The 23,845-nt window shown below is 40.4% G+C and overlaps 2 protein-coding genes across 2 annotated transcripts; both read left to right on the top strand.

The window, feature by feature from the left end:
* The first annotated feature begins 818 nt into the window (after positions 1 to 818).
* LOC121902595 (zinc finger CCHC domain-containing protein 7-like) lies at positions 819 to 7,973 on the top strand. Its single transcript, XM_042419983.1, has 9 exons — positions 819 to 1,062; positions 1,385 to 1,780; positions 3,174 to 3,226; positions 3,402 to 3,512; positions 4,441 to 4,611; positions 4,859 to 4,894; positions 5,149 to 5,253; positions 5,672 to 5,789; positions 6,998 to 7,973. The coding sequence occupies exons 2-9, from the start codon at positions 1,399 to 1,401 to the stop codon at positions 7,495 to 7,497; spliced, it is 1,476 nt and encodes a 491-aa protein (XP_042275917.1). The 5' UTR covers positions 819 to 1,062; positions 1,385 to 1,398; the 3' UTR covers positions 7,498 to 7,973.
* Positions 7,974 to 8,260: 287 nt separating this feature from the next.
* Positions 8,261 to 22,514, top strand: LOC121902200 (E3 ubiquitin-protein ligase RNF38-like). The gene is made up of 12 exons (XM_042419449.1): positions 8,261 to 9,796; positions 13,291 to 13,343; positions 13,526 to 13,707; positions 14,499 to 14,925; positions 16,210 to 16,350; positions 16,543 to 16,731; positions 17,925 to 18,086; positions 18,247 to 18,350; positions 19,538 to 19,619; positions 19,714 to 19,835; positions 20,568 to 20,667; positions 21,380 to 22,514. Exons 1-12 carry the CDS (start codon positions 9,508 to 9,510, stop codon positions 21,440 to 21,442), a joined length of 1,914 nt encoding a protein of 637 aa, XP_042275383.1. The 5' UTR covers positions 8,261 to 9,507; the 3' UTR covers positions 21,443 to 22,514.
* The last annotated feature ends 1,331 nt before the right edge of the window (positions 22,515 to 23,845 follow it).

A 23,845-nucleotide genomic window follows, 5' to 3' on the forward strand; every position in this document is an offset into this window, starting at 1 on the left:
TTTGAAAAAACAATGTTGAAAACAAAATTGAAAAAATATCTAATTGTGATTATTTTGACTGATATTGCAATTGCAATATGATTTGCGATATTAGAGTGAATGATATTTTTTACATTTTCATCATTGTCATTTTCATTGAAAAACATATAAAAATGATGTGATTTTTGTGGTGATCTGTACCAAACAAAGTCTGTATAATATCATGTGTAGACCAGGATGTCTCTGCAGCACCACAGTATTTAATTTGAAATAGTATTTTGACACACATTTCTCCTTTAACAAACCTCCTGCGATTTGAAAATTGCAGTAGGACATATTGCGATTTTGATAAAATTTCGATTAATTGTTCAGTCCTACATCAGACCAGGTCCAGATAGAACACAAATCTGGAATAGATCAACAAGGAGACTCCAGAGACTCATTATTACATAGTTTCAGATTTGTGAAACCTTTGTTCTGTTTGTGAAAACTGAAAAAAGGGCGATTTCACTGCTTTCCCCTCCATCCAGACCTCATCAGACCATGTCCAGATCAAAAACCACAGTACTTAGACTTGTCAAATCTGGACTAGATTAACAAGGAGACTCCAAAGACTCATTAAAAACAGAGTTTCAGATTTGTGAAACTTTTATTCTATTCGTGAAAACTGAAAAAGGGGCGATTTCAATGATATTTCTCCATCCAGATCCAGATCAAAAACCACTATACTAGACTTTTAAACATTTTCTTTCTCCTTGTTAATTCACTTAAGATTTAAGTAAGTATAATATAGGATTTAAACAGCGTTAAGGCTTTTGTTACGATGTCTAACACTCTTTCATTAGTGTAAGTGGTGCAAAAACAAAGAAACAGCCGCTAAATATCATTATTTATGTTTTCCTGTAACTTTCTCTTTAACCCGAATCGGAAGTTGACTTGAGCGTCGTGGTTCAGTTTTGGTTGTCCAACATTTTATTCAAACATGTAAACACGCGTGGAAGTAAATAACAGCCCTGGAGGGAATATTTTATATGGTGTGTGAAATTGTGTGAAATTACAGCCGAGATATACTGGGCTAAAACGGTAAGCAACAGAAAATGTCCGTAGACTTTATCTTGGTTGTGTTTGCTAATTTGACAAGGCTACTACGGAGCTAGTTAGCGTTAGCATAGCACCGGTTAGCCTAATGTTAACCCACGTGTCGAGATATGAAGACGTTTCCCACCCACTTCATGCATTATATGTACGAAAGAAATCCTGCATCCAGCCAGACACTTTTATATCGGCCACAATGCTAATTATTAAGATAAAAGTTGTGATAAATGAGCAACATTAGCCGCCGCTGTTTGCTAGCAGTGCCGTGAGTGCTCGTTGGGTGGCGCTGTTCAGCTGCAGTTTTTGCCAGGTAAAGGTTGTATTATGGACTTCATGAAAGAAAACGAAGATGATGATGGTGAAGAAGCCGGTGGCGAGGATGAGCGCTTCTTTATTGAGGGCTCCAGCTGTTCAGAAAGTGAAGAAAAGATCAAGTTTAGTCACCAGAAGCAGCACAGCAGCTGCAAACAAGCCACTGAGCGGAGCAGGGGAAGCTCTCCTCCGCTCCTCCTGGCCTTCTCCGTCACAACTGGACGGCTGCTGCAGGACAGCAGCCCCAGCTCCGACTTACAGGAAGAGGAGGACAGTGACCAGCACATCGAGGACTGGATGATCCTGGGAGGAGGAGAGCAGGAGGGAGACTCAAGCATCCAGCTCAATCTGAGCTACTGGAGCAGCATCTCTGGCGATGACTCTGGAGATGAAGGTGAGAGCTTTTGGGTGCCTCAATCTGTCCTACTAACTCAAAAGTCTCTCTGCTAGTGCAAGAAAATAGTATTGATAGGGGTCTATGTTGTGGGATCCAAAAGTATCTCACTGAAGTACAAGCAGCATCTCAATTTGCCACGTAAGGTAGTAAGAAAAATAACAAAACAAGAATCAAATAGGAAACCATTTAGTCCCAAAGTAACGTGTTTGGGCTCAGCCACTGTATACTAGTGTTACAGTATACAGGCTACAGCATCTACCAGCCACTTGCATATTTTACCAGCACTTGACTGGTGGCTGGTGCTAATTTTGAGCCCTGTGAACATAACACGTCTGGAGGGGGTCTTAAATAGAAATGTGATCAAACAAGGTGCTCTTCTCTCAAACACACATTTGGTCAATCATCGATTGTTCACATAACGTCCATGAGAAAGTGAATGGCTACAGTTTACAGCTGATAGCCAGTGGCACGAAGCAATATAAAGGGTAAAACTAGTAAGAAAAAAATATTTGTTAAATGAAAAGGCCTCAGAAATGCCTGCACTTTTATTTACAACAGTTTTGTTCAAATCTCGTGCAATATATTGTGATTTTAGCTGAAATTGTGTGAAAACACTTCTCAGTTGTCCCTTAGTTTTCTGTCCCATTATCATCAGTGTCTACATGTATATTTTCACTTAAAGATTCAAGGTGATACGAGACAAAACTGTTGCTATTAAGGGACTCTGAGCTGGAAAAAAGATTTTATTAAAAACTCTGTACAACTATTTTTTGTTCTCTCCTGAAAAATAGATCCTATACGACATAAATAACTCCATGAATAGTGATACTTTATAGACTGTGGAGTTTTCAGCTCAGAGTTACTCTAGTCAGGAGATATAGAAAAAAAAAAGATAGATCCTGATAGAAGATAATTTCTGTGGATACATTCATGCAAAAACAGTACAGAGAGATTTCTGTAAATCTGTGGAGTTGCAGTTTATTTTTAAACATATAGGGAAGGTTTGCTGAGCATGTACTCTGGGTTTCACCTTCACATTAATGAAGATACTCGCATTCACACCGAGAAGCTGCCCTACACAACCACTTCATCTTGTCTTGCCAGCCAACAACTCCACTGGAGCGGAGGGAGTTGAAGTATTTCCTTACATCTCAGTGATAGTTTTTATAGGAAGGTCAAGTGTGTTTCATCAATTTTTAAAGCCCCGAGAGCTACAGCTTTTTACAAGACAGAATACCTGAGAAAGACTTCGTTTATTAGGCTTGTGAAAACTCCTGTTTTTGTAAGGGTTCAAGAAATATCTCTGCCTGAGAGCCATACAGTTAGATTTGTCATGGTGGAACAAATTTATGACTTCATAACTTTTTTTTGGTCATTCTCTCCATCATAGATCAGAATATAAAATCAGTTGAAGATACCTGGGCTGTATCGGAGAAAGACAAGGTAACTTTTAATATCAACCAATGTTCAGGAATACAAAAGGGAAGGAAATTTATTATAAAATATGTGTGTTCTTTGTCTTTTTTTCATCCCGTAATTTCATTTTCCTGCAGTCTAATATTGCAGTGTGGAATTTCAAATATTGCCTTTCATGTCTTTATCCACTTATATTATCTAGTGTTTTGCTGATCAGTCTCTGCTCAGCCGCTACTTCGTGCGCGGCCGTTCTCTGATGTGTCACATCTGCAACAGGACGGGACACCAGGCCAAAAGCTGCTACATCCACAAGGTAAAGTAACACACACACATACATAAACTTGACATACTTACAGATCCAGATTTCATGGTCTTGTAGGAAAAACTAATTCCACTTCCTGGTGTCCCAATGGTCTAAAATGCTCACCGTGTAAATGTGACAACCCTGGTGTGAGTTCAACTGACATCACCTTCTCCCCCCCCCAGTGTTTCAAGCTGCTCTAAACTTTAAACTATCCAGTTATGGCAAAATGTTAAAACTATCTTTTATGTTGATTGAAATATTGAGGATATTGCTGTGAAATACATGTCACTACATGTTTCTGTTTGATTGATCGCTACTCTAATTTACTAGCTTATTCAGTCTTTAAAAGTCCCTCTCCACTGTTTTGATTCTTGTTCCTTTAGTTGGATGTTTGAGCTTCACTGTGCAGAATGATGTATGTGCAGAGTTTGGCACTAGAAGGCTGTTTTCACAATTATCTGCTGAAGGGGGAAAGTTTCTCTGTACTCATGTTAAATCTGAGTTTAAGATGTGTCCCTATGAGCATGGTTTGTGACATCACAACTTGTTGGGATTCAGTTGTTTGATGTGGAAACTTGAAACCTACAGTGTACAAACACTGAGAGTGGACGTTTTCAGACAATTAAGAGACATCTTGTGTCCAATAGTTAAACCTTCAAAAAGAAAAATATTTGCATGTTCATAAATTCTGGAATTTTTAATGAGGGAGAAAGAGAAGATGTAATTTTAAGAATTTTAACAAGATAATTGAACCTTATTTTGTGGAAAAAACATAATTAGACACAATGTTTCTGTCTTTTACAGGCTGCCATAAGCTGCACTAGAGATATCAGTGTTGTTGCAATCTTAAGGCCACCTGTAGATTTTTTTTTGTTAATGAAAACATCCATCTTAACACCCTTGTAAGAAAATCAATTTTTCGTCTCTGTGTCTGCAGAAATGTCCCACCTGTATCCTTTGTGGGATCCAGGGCCACATCCAGAGGGACTGTCCGTGCCGCCCCTGCCCCAGCTGTGGACTGCCCTCACATGGCCTCAGGCCCTGTGAAAATCCCCCAACATGGAACCAACACTGCCAGCGCTGTGGGGTGACAGGACACCTCTCTGATGTGAGTTTGTCCGTTAGCCCCCTAGGCCTGGCCCCTGTGAGTGTTTGTGTTGGAGTGTGTGTTGTCACGTTGAAGCAGTTGTCAGTTGTGTGTTGACAGATTCTTTAGCCTCAGGCGTGTGTGGGCCGCATTTATGAAGTGTTGTTTGAACTTGGCAAACAGTTCCTCATCTTCAGTGCAGTTACACAATGCTTTTTTTCCCCGTATTCTTGCTCAGAAGACTAATTTTCTCCTCTGTTTTCCGCAGGCCTGCCCTGATATATGGAGACAGTATCACATGACAGTGAGTTGAAGCTTTTAGTTTAGTACACTTTCTCATCTCGCTGTCTTTAATAAGCAAAATGTCACTGATTTTGTTTTTTAATGATTTTGCTTTGGATCAAGGAATTAAAATCATCCAAACAGGTGTTAATCAGGTGTTTTTTATTAACTTGGTGAAACTGTGATCCTGAAAACATGGGTGTGTATTGATAAAACCTCCAAGAAATCAACTTTTTCCACATTTAAAAATGTTCCCTTGTTTGACTTTGTTTCCAGATCCGGTTAGAGATTCCCCCCGGGCCATGGAAAGTCCACTCCCTCAAACATAAGAAACGCCCTGTTCATTGTTACAACTGCTCTAGGAGGGGACATTATGGCTATGTAAGTGGCCAATGAAAGGAATCCTTTACTGTCAGTCTTACTTTTACCATCTCTCTTTTTCCACTTGACTGATCTTCATCTGCCTACACTCACTTTCTAAGACTTAATAGTTCTTCTGTGTCTCTTTCTTTTTTCTGTAACACTGTCTTACTCCTCTATATACCTCTGTCCAACATGCTCTCCCCCTCTCTCTCTCTGCATCTCCTTTTGGGTCAGACTTCTCTGTACCTGCCCCGCTTTGATAATCTTGCTCCCTCACTTTTTCAATACATCTACAGTATTCTCTCTTCTCTCCCCCATCACTTTATCTCTGATTATTTCTCTGAAACAGCACCGTTCTCTAATATCGTGCATCCATCCCTCACTTACCTCTCTTTGTTTGGTCGTCTCCGTTCTTCTGTGCCTGTGTCGGTATCAGGAGTGCACTAAAAGGAGGATGGTCAGTGGTTCGTCTCCCTCCCTGCCTTATGTTTGCCACTACGACACCATGGAAGACATCCTCCAACGTCGCACCAGGATGCTGAGGAGAGCTAAAGGTAATACTGCACAAACACGTGCACACACACACACACACACACACAAATAGCAAATTAAGTTGTCAGCACTTGCAAATAAGTATGTAACACTTTTAATAATGCACAGCAGCAGAAGGAAACGGACGTGTTCCAGCCCTAGGCTTTCCTCAGCGTTTCGGAGACATATGTGGGTGTGACCCCTATTAAACAGCAGCCGGGGACCTGCTGGTCATTAACAACCAGCTGATACGAATCATCAAAAAACATCTTCAAAAGGCAAATACTAGTAAGAAAAATAGTAGTAAAGAAAATTAAGTCATAAGAAGAAATATATCTCATTCTGTTATTGCAACAACCAGATAAGTGACCAATTAATTTACACACTAAGAATAAGAAAGTGCATGTATATACATATGTAAACTCATCATGTCTAGAACCTCCATAGAAAATACAAATGCATATATAATACCCATCTGTATTCATAAAAAAACAAGACAAAAACAATTAATCATTTAAGCTGCCAGGATACCTAGTCTGTAAGTAGTGGATCCATTAGGCCTCTCTTTGGAGAAGTTTCCTCTCTTCATCTTCTCCCCTCATCAGTCGCCTAACAGCCTTAATACCCGTGAACAGTAGCCTACAAACTCCATAGCCAGCAGAATTAAAGTGTCTGGCTACAGGAGACCTCTCATCCATATTTTTGATGCTACTCTTATGCTCAGAGATCCTAATTCTCAATTCCCCTTTCTGTCTTGCCCACATAACAAAACTCACAAAGACATTTCAATAGGTAGACTACATGTGACTTTCATTTTTCTGCCTGTGTGAGGATGTAAAAAATTCAATGCAATTCAACCACCAACAGTTTGGTCAGAGATTCTGGTGTGTTATGCTAGTAGAAGCTAATGTAGCTCTGAGCCGTTAGCTTTTAAGCAGAGATTAGGAGCGGGCTACCGAGGTCTGGTAACCTCACTTGATCTTTCTAACTCCACAGCCCAGATCGTTTTCATTTGCAGACTTGTAGTCTTTAGCTGCAACTCATGCTGACTCAAGTGAGATCAAGAGATATCCCTTGAGACAATTTATCAGACTTTGCGCAGCTCCCTCTAGAACCACATTCAGGCTTTATACATCTTTTTTCACATGCAGTACTATTCTCCAGCACCCATCATTTTAAAGAGTTTCCCTTTTAATATAACAACAAATCCTGTTGTCAATGTTATTTTCAGAGCTTGTGAGTGCTGGATCCCTGTTGCTCTTAGAGCAGCAGCATTTGTCCGAACCAACAGGGGAGAGCGGCGAGGAGAATCAGCCGGTACAGGGGAGGAGCAAGAGGAACCAGGAGGCACGGAGCCATGGCGGCAGGAGGAAGACTTGGCCTGAAAGGCGCAGAGAGAGACAGGAGGTGAAGAGGCTGAGGAGGGAGGCTCAGGCCAGACGTGAAGGAGGACTACTGGTGAGGTCCCGGGGTCACTCTGATGATGAAGCCTGCACTGCAGATCCCCTAAGGTCCCCCCTCCACGGTCATGGACAGTCCACACCCCCTCCACAGAAGAAGAAGAGGAAGGATGAGGCAGGTGGCAGAAGGAGCAGGAAGAGCAGAGAGGCAGAGAGGTGGAAGAAGAGAGGAGGGATGAAACGTGGGGATTTATATCCCTATGTTGACCTTGACAGCGGTAGTAAAAACCTTCTTTCCCCAAAGCAGAGGGTACGCCACCGAAGAAGATAAAGTAATTTTTTTTCTTTTGTTGTAACTAATAACAACAAAAAAGATTTTGTGTTTTGTTTTCTTTTGAGTAATTCATTTATTTAATGTCAATACAAAGACCTGTAGAATAGGAGGATATACAGTTGAAGGATGCTAATTTTTAGTGTAACTGTATGAATGTATTTTAGTACTTTAACCTTGGTTTGTGTGTGCATCTACTACTATGAAACTGGCGGGGCCAAATTTTAAGCATGTACAGTTTTCAGCATATTTTGGAATATGTTTTTACACACTGTGCCTGTTTTATTTGACCCATATGTATCGTGTGTTTTGGGGCTGATTTGTTATCTTCTTAAATATAAAGATATTTTTACGGTGCTGTAGCCTTTTCTGTCATTAAAATACTTGAAACCAGGTCACACACCTTTAATTGGCAAGTGTAAAGGTTAATATTTATATTGTAAAGACAACGACAATAAACATGAATTTACAAATAACATCATGTAGCGTTTGTGCTTAACGATAGAGGATTATTGTGTGATGTTTGATACGTTAAAACATATAAGGGTAGTAATAAAACATGTGGGGTAAAGGTTCATTTAGTCTTCCAGCTTAAGCGTGTGTAGAAAAGCTGTATGAAGCTGATCTCTTTCAAAGCTTATAGTATTTCTGGTATGAAGCTGCTGAATTATTAATGAGCTGAGCAGTTGCCCGCGGATTGCCAGGCAGAAGTAGTCAAACCTGCTAACAAGCTGCTACTTAAAAATCGACTTTGACAGCCGCTGATCAAAGGAATCTTGTTTTGCGGCGTGTTGTACGGATTTTAGCGTTAATTGGCTTTTAAGTTTGTGTGATTTGCTCGCAAATACAAACCGGATCTCGCCTGTTACGAGCTACATGTTTCTCTGTGATCGATTGGGAGTGACTCGGCAGAGATGTGAAACTCCCATTGATTGATCTCCACTACACTCCCCGCTGACCGGAGAAAACACTCGACAGCGAATACGAGAGGGGATTTAAATTGGACAAATATTGTCCAGCTTACTTGACGCATAAGGTAGCTATCGTTTTCGCTCATGCGGTATGAGCTAATCCGCTAGTAGCACTAGTTAACTAGTAGTCTAACATCGATACAAAGCGACGTTTGCTAGCTGGTAATGTCGGCACTGTTGGACTTGTTTTCCCTGCCAGATCCTGCTTCCTGTTAGCCTTGGGCTAGCTGGAAAAATCAGAAATTATGCTAATGAACGAGCAGGTATAGTTAGCCAACGCAAAGGGGTGTAACTTAACTACGTAGAGTGGGCTACCTGTTGCAGTTTATTTGTATTTTTTTTCACGAACTTATGCTAATAACTTTGTTTCACAGCCAGCTATCAGGGCAGCTGGTTTCTTTTAGTTTGCTAACGCTCGGTAGCTAGCCATCTTGCTTGTGTTGAGGGATTTAAGTATTTAACTTGGCCAGCTCTCTGGTGCCGATATTCACCTCAGTTAGTTGCAATTTCCTATTAATATATTCGTCGGTAATGAGCTCACTTGTTTGGGACCTAATTGCTTTATATTAATGCTTATAAAAATACTTTATTTCACTGTGTCAAAGCCAGTCAGAGCTCCGCTGTGAAAAGACAAAAGAGAGCCGGAGACTGTTGTTGTGGTAACGACGTTAACCAGAGATAACGAGCTTAGAAAAAATAGTATTTCATCACAGTTTTGTTATACTACATGCTTATATAAGTAGAATATTTTTGATTTACTTGTGGGCGTTGAAAAGTGGTGAAATAATTAAGGGGGAGACGAAGAGTGGATGGTGCTTGTGCGACATAAGCTTCCCTGAGCTGCTTCCAGGTATCTCATCTCATTTTAAAACACCAGCTTTAGATGCATTAGAAAACACTCATCCGGCCGTCATCAAAGGTAACTAGCTGGGTAGAGAGACGCGGACTGAAAAGGGAGGTTCCTGCCCGTTTCTGAGCGTCCATCTCTCCAGCCTGCCTTCATCACGTCCATCCAGCACCGCCCTCCTCCTCTCCAGCCATGGACCCCCCGAGGACTCGGTCGCGGTCTCGGTCTGGCTTCTATCATTTCGGCATGAACAGCAGCGTTGGAGGCAACAGCAGTGGTAACGCAGTCGGTAACGGGAGCATGATGAACGCCAGCGGAGGAGGGGTGAACTACACGCAGCAGAGCAACGCCGGCTGGGCGCCGCACCACGGTGGCCGCAGCTACCCGGAGAGCCAGCAGCAGCAGCACACCCAGGGGAGCTACCTGTCCGCAGGGGCGCAGCGCCACTCTTCGCACGGAGCTCACAGACACCCCGGGGCCGGTAAGCAGGCTTCAGCAAACAGGGCCTGCAGCCCAGCTAGATGCATCATTACACACACACACTCACTCACACAAGATACACCCCCTGAGGGAGGGAGGAAGACCACTAGCAGGCTTTGAGATATTTAACTAAAAGGCTTGGTGCTTCCACTGCCAGCTGTTGCTTGAACGGCCAGCTGTGTGCTATGTCAGGTGTTGTAGAGGAGGCTCTGTTTTAGAGGTTTGGATAGCATTTACTCAGGTAAATAAGGGCAACTGGGATTTGTATATCATTGCTTGGCTTTATACTTGTATCACAATGCACCTTGCAAATTATCCTGGCCCTCAGTGGGAGTTTAGCACTGCAGGATTTTCTTTTGGATTGTCCAGAAAATGTGGTGCTGAAGGCCCACAGATCATATTATGCTGCTCATGCTAAAGTAAGGAAGCAATCCTGTAGGTATTTAAATTAGAGTTAAAGTTTGAGATGATTATACCCAGCAATATGTAGACATACATAGAATGAAAAGGAAATAAATATGTCTGCTGGTTGGTCAATGGAAATTTTGTAAACTGATTAAAAGAGCAATTTTTATCTTTGAAAAGAGCACTGAACATGTTTGTAGATGCTGTGAAAGCTAAGTTCTTCCATTATAACAATTTTATCTTTACAACAATAGCACAGTTTTCCATCTGATCTCACCATCAGCCCTATTATATTTAAGCATTAATGCTATTCAAGTTTTTAAAGTTACCCTTTAGCCTTTGCAAAGCTGTGTACTGCCTCCACCATCCTAAAAAAACAAAAAACAGATCTCTCATCTAGTGGTTTATTGTGGAGTAGTGTTAGATAAGGTGTTAAGTAAGGTGTGGTAGTTTTAAAACATTATCCAAATACAAACGAACCAAGACAAATGAACAATTGACCTGTGTTGACGTGCTGTTGGACTTCGTTAAGTTCACAATAGCATTGGTTCCTGACCCAACCCAACCCAAACTCACCCCAACCCCCCAAAACCCTAAAAACCCTCAGGGAATATGTGGGGAAAAACGTATGAAACCTCTGGAGAGACTGCATCTCAGCCTCCTTTTTTTTAAAAGCAGTTTTTCAATGCTTTAAACATTGACACCAGTCTGTGTAATGTTCAGCAGCTTCCTATTGCTGACCAATGGAAAGTGACTAGAGGAACCTTCTGTAATACCAGATTGGATTGCCTCAAAGGCAAAAAAAGTGCAGTGAATGAATGAAAGCAGGCTGTTAATGGGCCCCTGTTTTAATAGCAACACTGTTGCCAAACACCCAAAATAACCCACACAGAGGGGGGGCACACACACACACACACGCACACACACACACAAACACATGTTTCCCAAATTGAGAGACAACAGAGGGGTTTGTGTGAATGACTTAAACAGTGTATCTCCCAGCTGTGTGATCTCCTCTCAGCAGCTGCATATTGCCTCTTCCTCGATGGCTGGGGTCTCTGCTCTGTATGTGTGTTTTTATGTGTGTGTGTGTAACATGTGCTGTGTGTGAGAGTATTTGTCTGCACTTGCTTATTTTGTATTACGCCTTTTGGCATCACAAAGAATGTGTCAGGATTGGGTTTGGGGGAGTTGTGTTCCTCTGTTTTACCCCTGTTTTTTTTTTATTTTTTATCCTCTTTCTCTTCCTTCTCTTTCACTCCTCCACTTTCAACCACGTTATCACCCAGTATAGCTTTAATAGTGATTATTTCAACCCACAACCTCCTGGCATAGCAACCATTTTTTCCCCCAGATTTTCTTTAATACTGTTATGTGAAATAAAATAGATTGTTTCACTATTTTTGGCATGTTACTCCTAAATAATAGTTCAAGTCTTTGTATTTCAGTGAAAGACCAGGAAGAAATTGCTACTAGGTGACAGCTGATACTCAAAGTTTACTACCCTGCTTGACTCAATTGTCAGTTGTAGGAAAAAAAAAAAAATGGTGTCAGTCTTCCCCAGCAGCCATGCTCGGAGGAAACAAGGTCGTGTCTTCTCGCCAACAGAACCCGTCCAGTCCGCCTCACCATCCCCTCTCCTATGGCCCCTGGGGTGAATCAGCATTAACAGACCTAGTTCTCCACAAAACACATAGGCGGCTAAGACCCAGGACCCCATGAGGTCTAAAGAAAAGAGACGGTAGATGAATAAAGATGCAAGCCAGCGTGTTGCCCCTACTGTCGGCTAGTCAGTCAACCGCCTGTCCCTCTGTTCTCCACAGCCACTAGCAGGGCGTCTTTGAGCTGTCACTATCGGCAGACTTCACATGGCTCTGGAGAGGCGTCGCAAAGACGAAAAAAGGGGTGGGGGGGTTGCTCTCAGATCTGTTGTTTCTGAGGAGGCAGAAGAGGCTGTTTGGATGAGGGAGGCATAAAGGGAGAAACAGAAAGATGAGGGGAGGAGAGTTTTTTTTTTCCCATCTTTTTGGTGATTAAAGGTTTTTGGGGCCCTGCTTAGAGGAAACTCTTGTCAGCTGAGTTCAAGGACATCCTTCTTAAGCTGCAGAAATGTCTGTGTGCACATGCTGCATCCAGATTGCACATGTGGACTGTCAGATAAACAGCTGGGAGTGCATTGTGGTTTTCTGAGATTATGTTTATGACATTACTGCTTTATTCAGAGATGTGATTTCTCTCTTTTTTTTTTTAGCATTAAACTTTTTTTTTTTTTGGACATGCCAATCTCAATCATGTAAGTAAGGAAAGAAATCCAGCTGTTATGCAGATCTCTTTCTTGTGATGTCATTTGGTCTTTAGAGAGAGATTTTTATCACATGGAGATCAACGAATAGGGTGAGACACGCTACTGAGCAGTTGCTAAAGAGCTGATAATGGTTCACTGTTTTGCTCAGGGGCACTTCTCAACACAGGGACTCGAACCCAGGCCTTCTGTTAATGGTTAGGTGCAATCGTCACTACTCTCTAGTGCTGATGAAGAGTTATTGACTGGATTCAAACAATCTAATGTGTTAACTTTGGAAAGCTGAGAGCAGAATGCTTTTCTTGGTAGATCAGAGGGAATGATTTGTCTGTGAGAGCCAGAGAAGATGAGTCCATTGTGACTTCTATGAAGATGGCTTCCTTTCTTGTGCTGCTTTTTTCTTTCTTTCTTTCTTTTTTTTTTTTTAAAGCAGGGATTTGAAAAGCCTGTTTGGAAGACACCCTAGCTGAAGACAGGGGGGGTGTAGTACTGTTTGGTTAGCGAGATGTCAGATGTGCATTTTTATCATCACTGTTGGATTTAGTGCCGTTAAGGTGGTAGAACTGTTAAAGCAGATCAGCCAAAGCTGCGCTGCATCACAATAATCACTTTTTTTGGCATCTGCTGTGTTCGTAGAATGGAAAACAAAATCAAAGGCACCCAGCTGCCTGTGTGTTGTTGTATTTCTGTTGGCTTAGCAAGCGTATGGCCATGTGTCTTGTGATGTTGATGTTTTTCTCAGCTCTATCTTATCTGATTATGTTTTTTTTTTCCTCTCTGGCCTGCAGGAGGAGTGCTACATTTTCATCCAGATAACGTGTGCAGCGAGGATCGGGACAAAGTAAGTATGAAACATGACCCCGGCCTGTTGCCTTGATTTGCTCCTGGTTTGAATAGGATTTGTGTGTCATTGTTTTCTCTCTTTTATTCATTCTTTTTTTTTTTGTGTGTCTGTCCTCCTTTGTTTTTTCCTGACCCACCATCCTCCTGCTTCCATCCCTCCTCTTTCACCTCTGTGTGCAGATGGAAGACAGCCCAAGCCCGAAAAGGCAGCGTCTTTCCCAGCAGTCCATGTTGGATCTAAACTCCGCCCCTCCTTCTACCCCTTCCTCTCCCATTCGCCCCTGGGAGCTCCCTCCCAGTCGTAGACCACACCCCCATTACATGCCAGAGAGATGCCACACGCCTGTTCGCAACCGTCGCAGGTAAGTGTGTGTATGTGACAAAAAAACACATTGTCTTCATTATTAATCTGATAATTGTTCATCCTATAAAATGTCAAAAATATTCTATCTATCTGAATTTTTATTATAATTTGTGTCACCTCAAAGTGCTAAACAGGTACTAGTGAAATAATTTAATTTACAAAACAATTATCTGATTAATGTATTTTATATTAACAGAAAATTTAAATGACAAATAGTTAGAAAACGTATCTACTATTTTGATAACGGATTTATCACTTTTCAAGTAAAGATGTCAAACATTCTCTGGTTCCAGACTCTCAAATGTGAAGATTTGCTGCTTTTCTCTGGTTTATATAATTGTAAATTGATCATTTTTGGACAAAAAAAATGGAAAAAAGACATTTGAAATGAAGATTGATTAAATTATTTAATCAGTGAATGGAGAAAATAATTGAATTGAGATTGACAATGGAAATAACTATTAGTGGCAGCCCTACATTGAATACATTTAGATTTTGATTCAAGGTTTTAAACCAGATGAGCTCACACAGAAACAAACTGCTTAAATATATTGCAGTGAAATAGTGGTGTTTACACAGTAATGTCTAGTGATGCCACTGATTAACCTGTTCTATTCTTTAGGGCTCTTTGAATGAAATTTAGATTTTTGAATGTCCAAAATCTAAATGTGTTCATAGTCAGACCTAACTTTTTGCAATAGGTGACAGCTCTAGTATTTATTATGATGCAAATGATCATATAGCTCGTTTTGCCTCTTCTTTAGTTTTCCCCTCTTTCTTCCACCTCAGCCCTCCAATGAGACGCCAGCGTGGCCGGAGAGACCGTCTGACCCGCCACCACCACCACGCACACAACAACCACCACCATTACAACGGCAACAACAACCACCATCACCACCCAAACGCCCACCATCACCACCACCACCACCTGCACTCCCATCACGGCCCGTCGCCAGGCCACCAGGATGAGAACTATCGTCACCTGGCTCCCCCTCAGGGCTACCCACCCTACAGCCAGCAGCCTCCCAGAGGGCCAGGGCCCGGGCCTGAAGAGCGCCCGGGTTACCATCCCCCAAACCCCTCTCCAAGGCCCCTTCATCAGTCACCAAACCTGTCTCCCAGGCTGCTGCATCCTGCGGCACATCCACAGCACCCTCACCCCCACCCCCACCCATCCCAGCAGCAGAGCAATGTGGTGCTGGACCTCCATGAGCAGGTAAGTATAAAAGATGATGGTTTATGTGGAAAAAAAGTTTTACCACTGACTTACACAAGCAGTTTTACACTTGAGATAGGTTTTGGTGAAGAGTTTATATATATATATATATATATATATATATATATATATATATATATATATATATATATATATATATATATATATATATATATATATTTTTTTTTTTTTTTTAATTGTTGTTGTGTGCTTAGAAAACAGTGTGAAGATGAAAAGTCATCTTCCTGTGCAGCTCATATGTGTGGATATGACCATTGAACCAGTTGGATGTACTGTAGAACATATATAAAAAAAAAAAAAGCAATGCAATTTAAAATGTGAGCTCAGCTACTCATGGGAATATTAACTTGTTTGCAGTTGAAGATGTCGACTACAGAGAGTATGACTAATGTGTTTTTTTTCAATGTTTCACTGAGATCTGTTTTGATCTTGAAGCAGTTTTATCAGCAGCTACATTTCCTATAATTTATCAAGGTAAACTCATCACTGTGTAGATGAAAGATTCAGTTAACTAATGTGGGCATGTCTGACTTGTCTGTTTTTTTTGTTTGTTTTTTCCAGTGGAGGATGATTCAGTTAAAATAAGTTTTCTAATAGGCCAGGGTGGTGGAGTTTATTGGCAAAATGGAAACTTCACCCCTGGAGAAATTTTGGCTGGTATCATCAATCAATTCATAAAGTCAGATACAAGCAGGACTTAAATTTAATTTTAAAGCTTCATATTCATTATTTAACAAATTGTTTCTGGCTATCACTAATTCTGGTGGTAATACGTACATTTAAGTTGACTCTAGAAATAGTGAAACACATTATGGCACTAATTTGATTTGATAGGAGCGGTTCACATGAATAGATAAACTCATGTTGGTCAGAATTGCTACGGGTGTAATCGTCATCTGGAGGCTGTTTGCGGATGAATAAGTGAGTTTAGGCGTTTGACCTCAATCAGTTTCATTTGAATTCATTTACTATTTGAATTGCTGGAGAAATCGGAGCTGTGGCCAGAGATTCAGTTGTCTGGAACCAGGCTACGTCCTCTCATAAGCATCATTAAATTACAAATAGAAAGAGGTCTGTCAGGTATAATAAAAATCTGAATAGGTGGTTAACACCAAAGACACATCTGTTGTGTCATCGCTGATAGACAAGGTTTATGCTTTATTTGCTACCTGGAGGATGTTCATAGGTCCTCTGTGTCATAACTCCAGTTTTAAATCACAGTCCAACTGAATACAGCTGAGGACCTTTGCTTTCCATATTTAGGGTTCAGCTCCAGTATCGTATCCTGTGTCTCCTCCTGGAGCTCCACCCGGCCTGCCGCCTCGCTCTGCCCCGCAACAGATCCCAGCATGCTCGGTGGTCTTCAGCGGACAACACTATCCCGTCTGCAGCGTACCTCCTCCTGTAAGTGTTTGTATAAGAAAGGAAAAGTAATTTTTCCAGATAGTAGTCAATTGCACCCCATTTTTTTGAGGGTCTTTATTTTCATTTTATCAGTCAGCATCATGTATCTGTTATTTCTGTGTATTCATGCAGTTCTTAAATACTGTTTGCAACATATACTGAACTCTCCTCTCTCTTTCTGGTCTCTATTAGGTCCTTCAGACTTGCTCTGTGCAGCACTTACCCATGCCCTACCCATTCCCATCTCTGCTGTCCAGTGACCCGGCCTTCCTGCTTCCCCCTCCTCACCTCCCCCATCCTCCCACACACCTTTCCCACCACCCACCTCACCTGCCCCAGGCTGGACAGTTTGGACCGTACCCGACACAGCAGGCCCGATCAGTGAGTAGGAAAGCACATGAATAAAAAATATATATACTTAAAGACATATCTTAGTTTTTTTTTCATAAATATTTTTGTTTTAGTGATACATTTTTAAGATAATGATCAAACCACACAATTGTTTGAGCCTCTTAAATTACAGTATAATGTTATTTATTATTTGAATAATAACTACTGAATGTCAAATGTATGTTAAAATGTTAAATGTCATCTCTTCCTTCTCCCTCATTGAAAAATCCAGAATCTACAAATATGCAAATTTATTTTGTTTTAAAAGTTTAAAGTCCCTCTCCACTCAAAAATATGTTTTTCTTCTTGTTCCTACAGTTGAATGTTTGAGCTTCACTGTGCAGAATGATGTCTGTGCAGAGTTTGTTTTCACATTCATCTGCTGAAGGAGGAAAGTTTCTCTGAGCTAATTTTTAAAATTAAGGGGCCTACTGATTACATGATTTGTGACATCACAAATGGTTTGGAAGCCAATTCAGGTCTAATATTCAACAAGTGTGATGTAGAAACTGCAATCCTCCAGTGCACAAACACTGAGAACAGACTTAACAGTGAAGTAGGAGACATCTTGTGTCCAACAGAAATTAAATATATTTACATATTTATAGATTCTGGAATTTTTAATGAGGTAGAAGGAGGAGATGCAATTTTAAGGACTTTTACAAGATAATTGAACTTTTTTTTGTGGTAAAGCCATATCAGACACAGTTATTATTCAAAGACGAATATTCTATATACATCTTAAAACATGCCTGGAGGGGATCTTTAACTACTGGACTCAAGATTTCTCCTATTTCACTGAAAAGTCCATTCTCAGTGTTTGTGCACTGGAGGTTTCAAGATTTCGCATCACAATTCTGTAAGTTGTATACTGGACCACAATTGGCTCCAAACTAGTTGTGATGTCACGAATCATGTGCATGTACACACCTTAAACTCTTTCTTCAGCAGGTGAATGTGAAAACAGTTTTCTAGTGTCAAATGAAGCTCAAACCTCCAAGTGAAAAAGCACATTTTTGACAGGACTCCATCTCACACATGTATTCCTCATAAAAATGTGTCTGTTTTCTAGTGTTTCAATTCTTCCTTTTGCTGTGATCACATGAAACCAACTCGGATGGTAACGTAACGGATGGTTACTTGTCTCCTCCATCAACCTTTGCTTTTCCACTCATCTCCTCCAGCCGTTACAGAGGATAGAGAATGACGTGGAGCTGCTCGGAGAGCACCTGTCTTTGGGTGCGGGGCTCCACTATCCCCCTGCCACCCACCCGGCCCTCACCCCACACTCCACACAGCTTCACTTCCTCTCCCATGATCCCCTGCCGCAGGAGTTCTTCGGAGTGGTGAGCAATAAGAATAAATTAATGAATTAATTATTCATTCCTTCCTTTGCAGAAGTTTTTATTGATGCACTCAGGTTTTTTTTTTTTTTAATCATTTAACTGTTGGCGAAAATAAAAGTCCACATGAATGATTTGACATGTATGTGTTGTGTGTCTTTAGTCTTATCCAAACTTCATTCCTCGACGTCTCCCGGGGCGACGGTACCGCTCGCAACAGCCACTGCCACCTTCGCCTTACCACCCTAGCCTCCTGCCTTACTTCCTGTAAGTAGATCAGTAAACTAACATACAAAGAGAAGACAGTTAAGAAGAAAAGGTTGTATTTTTAATTTGTAAAGGTGGTAGATGACCTGATATTTATTTTTGAAATTTGCAACCAGTTGCATGATGTTGATGTTGCGTGACTAATATTACTTAAGATCGAACAGACAAGGAAATCCCCCAGCTGTCGTCCTTACGAAAATGAGTAATCTTAAGGATAAATTTGACCTGGTTGATATCTGGTATTTTCAGAGAACTCATTTGATTAGTTATTAGGTAAAAGAAGGCCGTTAGAGCGGATTATTTTTTCTTATCATCTTTTATTTCATTTCTAAACTGAAGATAAAGTCATGTCATTTTATTTTGTTCAAACTTTCAATAATTAAAGTTTTACAGAGACAAGCATGTTGAAAGTTGTCTGCAGGATAAGGTCTTACTAATTTAGACGTTAATTACATCTGGAAAACAGAGAGAATTTAATGATTCAACAAAGGATTTGTTGCATTGTTGCTTTTTGGACTATAAAAAGGCAGAATCATTGGATAAAGGGAAAAGGTGAAACATTTCCTGAGTCTTAAACATAGAAATCATTCAAAAAATATTTTTAAGCAAGATTTAAATACTTTAAATTGGATGGGGGGAAAAAACATTTTTGAGTCATCACTCGAGCTGAACGATTTTGAAACAATATCTAATTGCGATTATATTGACTTAAATTGCAATTCTAATATGATTTGTGATATTAGAGGGAATGATAATTTTTACATTATAATTCTCATTTTCATTGAAAAACATATTCAAATGATTATGGTGTGATTTTTGTGGGAATCTGTACCAAACAAAGATGCTTTCTAAGTCTGTAGCATATGGTGTGTAGGCCAGGACATCTCTGCAGCATGACAATATTTAATTTAATTAAATATTGTCACACATTTGACACATTTCACCTTTAACAAATATTGTCCCTCCTGTGATTTGAAACTTGCAGTAGGCCATATTGCGATTTCGATAAAATTTCGGTTAATTGTGCAGCCCTGATCATCACCTATTGAACATGAACATGAATGTTATCAGAGCTTCTATTTGTAAAGTTTTAAGAGAAAGTTAAGAACTACACAGCTGAATTGCTTAATTTGCTTTTTTGAGACACTGAGCATCAGAAGTTCTGTGTTAAATCTCTCCCTCTGTAGCTCAATGCTGCCAGTCCAGCCCACAGGTCCTGCGATCAGTCTAGAGCTGGATGTTGATGATGGAGAAGTGGAAAATTATGAGGTTTGTCCTTTTTAAATGTTTTTATTCTCTTGTCTATATGTTTGCTAGATGCAGACTCTGATTGTTGTGGTGTTGCTAATGTTTTGATTAACAGGCCCTCCTGAACCTCGCTGAGCGTCTGGGAGAGGCCAAACTCCGAGGACTGACCAAGGGAGACATCGAACAGCTTCCCTCCTATCGGTTCAATCCTAATAACCATCAGTCTGAACAAACACTGTAAGTGTCATAACATGTTAATAGCAGTGTTTCCCCAATAATTGTACCAACAAGAACCCCTGCCAGGCCAAAAAAAGTCTTTTTTTAAATGCCAAAAATAACACCAAACACCCCATTCATTTGGAAATCATTTGTGTGAATCAACCTCTGTGTCGTTGCCCGGGAAACTCTTAGTAGTGTTGCTCCTTTTTAAGGAATAGAGAAGTGTGTGATGTGTGTGCGTAGCGAGTGAGTGGTTGAGCGAGTGCAAGCAGCAGAAAAGTAACAGTGAATGTGAGCGGAGCAGAGGAAAAGGTTAGCAGTAAATTGTCAATCTGGCAGCTTCTCAAGATGAAGAAAAGTCTTGTCTGTTGTTTCCCCAACTGCTGGAAAAGTGAAGGGGGTTATCTCCAAAGTTTGTGTCTGTGGCTGCTGAGTCTCTCCCAAGTTTTGCTCAGTACACTGCCCCACCCCCACCCTCAAGGCCGGTGCCACCACCCAAAAGCAGTCCACCTAGGGGAAACGCTGTTAATAGTGAAGGCTTCTATGATTAAATGTTTATTTGATCATCTAAATATCATTCAGTAAACAGACATGGTCTTTTTGAAATAATCTCTCCTGAATTCTGTAGTCTAATCAGTAACAGTTCAACCTAAATCTGCCTTAATGCCCTGTGTGTCATCTGGAAAGTGTGTTAAACAAGAGGTTTCTTGTGTTTCCATACTTGACATGCTAATACCTGTTGTGTTGCAGGTGTGTGGTGTGTATGAGTGATTTTGAATCCCGCCAACTGCTGCGAGTTTTGCCCTGCAGCCATGAGTTCCACGGGAAGTGTGTCGACAAGTGGCTGAGGGTAAGTACCCCTCCCATAGACCCCGCTGACTCACACTGAGCTCGTAACACAGATATGCAACCCATGACTTAATTTGAGGCTTATTACACATTGTTGGGAATTGAATGTGTGTCTCAAAACAGAAGTATCACATAATAACCCATTGATGACTTCTTGCAAACTGTTTTGCTTCATCTGGGGACTCATCAATAACTTGTTTATTGTCTCTAAAAGAGAGAAAACTTTTGGTTAACGTTGCAAACACTCTCTAAGTATGTATTAACTGAGTGACACAGGCACCTTTTTAATTATAGAAATGTTGTGAGAATCAGACTTATGTCTGACTACACAAACATCAGTAAAATGTGTAAACCACACTAAACCCAGGACAGGAACATCTAAAAAAGCTGCACACATACCTCGACATGTGATTTCCCTCTGAAAATGCTAAAAAAGACACACTTGAACATCCAAGTTCTTTCCTTAATCAGAACACAGTCTTGTGATTTACAAGCATGAGATGTTGCCCAAAGCCTCAGTCTGAATTGGGTTATAAGGATTACAAATCACTAATTTAAAATCTGTAGCCAAAACCTTTTTTTTTTTTTTTTTTACAAGGGAACCTAGTATTGAGTTTAGTTAATGTTCAAATGTCCACTTTGTGATTCACAACCTGTTTGAACGATATGAACTGCCTCTAGACTAACTTTTTGTTTCCTCTCTCTGTCCACAGGCCAACAGGACGTGTCCCATTTGTCGGGCCGACGCCTCCGAGGTCCAGAGAGACTCAGAGTGATCACATGACAGAGCCAGACACTCCCGATTGTCTGTCGAACACGTTCAGCACTGCCTGCTCCTGATCTAAACATACACATGCACGTGTTTGTACACACACACATTCACACACTGTTTCCTTACCCTTTTGTGTAACACTTTCTGCTCCTTCATCCTTCCTGTTTTTAAGTTGTGTCTATCCTCTCTCCTTTTTGCTTCTTGAGTCGTTTTCCCTCCCTTTCTCACATGCATGCAGGCTCTCACCTCTTTCAGTGAATGACCTGCCTGACCCACCATTTTGAATTCTGTGTGTCTGTGTGTGTGTCTACACGTGCATGCACCACAACTGTGCAAATGTTGTTTAGTCAGCCCTAAATTGGGCTGACCAAACAACGTCAGCCCTTACATGATAGTGTGTGTTTTCAGTATGTGTGTGAGTGAGTGTGTGCGTGTGTGTGTGTGTGTGTGTGTGTGTGTGTGAGAGTGAGAGTGAGAGTGAGAGATTTTTAGACGTCCTGGAGCATGCCTGAGTGTCTGTTGTGTATCAGACAAGAGTAATGACATCTGAGACTTTTTGCTCTCATGAGTGACTGACTTTACTTCCTGTTTGTACGTTTATGCACTGTCTGTCTGTATGCATACTATGTGTGTATGTATGTTATAGACTTTAAGCCTTTTCTCTAGTTTGACACTAAGGGTCCATGCTGCCACTATACTTCTCGGTTGCCTATTTGATCCGCTTGTTTCAGTAGATTATTATTATTATTATTATTATTATTATTATTATTATTATTATTATTATTATTATTATTATTATTACTCGACCATTTTAAGTGATTGTTTTCCTGCCTGGCAGTTACCTCATCATTCCGGTTTTGGTCATCATTCATTACAAGCGCTTCACAGCACTACTTTGAAATTAAGCACATTATATATATTTTCTTTTCCTTTCTTTTCTTAGCAAAAATAAGTTTGTCTGTGACTTTGCAGTGGCACATGTGAGATATATATATATATATATATCTATATATATATCTATATATACTGTATAAATCTATGAATATCTGTATACCAAATAAAAGGCTTGATATGAACTTTTTAAACTTTGCATTTTGTATATATATTTTTTGCTTTTTCTTAGCAGCAGATAAAGAGCTAGTGCCGGATTTCTGTGTTAGATTTGTATTGGTGGTCGACTGCAGACTGGTGCTTCATTCAGATGGTTTGATTTTTTTCAGATTTTGGTCTGGTGTTGCGATGGCTTCAAGCAGCCACTAGGTGGTGTCACTGCTCTTCCTCTTTACCATCATTCCACATCTGCCCAAATTGTGGTCCTAGTGTCTTATTTCTCCTGATATATATATATATTTTGTTTTACAGGTAAACAGTATGTATTTAACACTATTTATATAGGATTTGTTAAACAGAAAGTGCACATTACAGCCTTTATACATAAAAATACATTTTGAGCTGGCTTGTTGACCTTTGACGAAGTGAGACTGTGGTGACTCTGAATAGTAACCGTCTTCCACAGGGACACAGATTGTTTAACCTGGAGTTCTTCATTTTCCGATCACTCTGGGCTGTAGGTATTAAGCTTTCCCAACATCAGTCTCTGAGGTTCACACCAGACTCTCGACGCTGCAGTTACACCTGTACATATCCATAAAACAACCACAGGTAGGAAATAAATCAGCCTGAATCAAGGGGGCATGAACGAGCAACTTAAAGGCTTCACACAAACAATATTAACAGTTACAGCTCTGTAAGTGACAAATAATAAGAATATATTAGACCTAAAATATGAAACAGTCCAACAGTTGAATCATTCACAAATGTATAATGTACTACAGTGCATTATACAGCTCAAACCCACAACATGAATGATTGAGGTAAACTAGATAAGTTAAAATAAATCAACAAGTACAGTAAGATTATGATTGTGTATGAATCTGAAAGTTAAAGAACAAACGGAACAACAAACAAAGGAGCAACCAATCAATCAATTAAAGACCACTGTAAACAACTTAATGAACTGAGTGCATTATCAGTGAATTGCTCCTTTATCTTCGATAACAATATTAAATATCAACATTAAATAGTAAAACAATATTAATATATAAATGTCAACATACAGTTGGTTTACACACAGGCACTCACAGCTTGCGCCTGTTTCTCCTCCGTCACTGTTTGTTTCCCTGACCGCACACAGCTGTTCCCCTAGCAGCACACACCTGTTGTCTTGTGCCTTCTGTCGATGAACAGTTACAGGAGTCGTGTTATTGTACGTATGAATACAGTATATTTAACAGGAAATCTGCAGATGAATTCTAAAAGGCAGATGTCACCTCTAGGCTCTACGGCAGAAATGGCTGCAGTTTTGAAAGTAACTTGCTTGAGGCACAGAGAACACAAATGTCACTGT

This window comes from Thunnus maccoyii, chromosome 8 (genome assembly GCF_910596095.1).
Source record: "Thunnus maccoyii chromosome 8, fThuMac1.1, whole genome shotgun sequence".
Lineage (NCBI taxonomy): Eukaryota > Metazoa > Chordata > Actinopteri > Scombriformes > Scombridae > Thunnus > Thunnus maccoyii.

Coding starts and splice junctions, on each gene's coding strand:
- LOC121902595 (XM_042419983.1), top strand. CDS start 1,399: ATGGACTTCATGAAAGAAAACGAAGATGATGATGGTGAAGAAGCCGGT. Junction 4,612..4,858: donor TGACAGGACACCTCTCTGAT/GTGAGTTTGTCC, acceptor TGTTTTCCGCAG/GCCTGCCCTGATATATGGAG. Junction 5,254..5,671: donor GGAGGGGACATTATGGCTAT/GTAAGTGGCCAA, acceptor TGTCGGTATCAG/GAGTGCACTAAAAGGAGGAT.
- LOC121902200 (XM_042419449.1), top strand. CDS start 9,508: ATGGACCCCCCGAGGACTCGGTCGCGGTCTCGGTCTGGCTTCTATCAT. Junction 9,797..13,290: donor TCACAGACACCCCGGGGCCG/GTAAGCAGGCTT, acceptor TCTGGCCTGCAG/GAGGAGTGCTACATTTTCAT. Junction 16,732..17,924: donor CGACACAGCAGGCCCGATCA/GTGAGTAGGAAA, acceptor CATCTCCTCCAG/CCGTTACAGAGGATAGAGAA.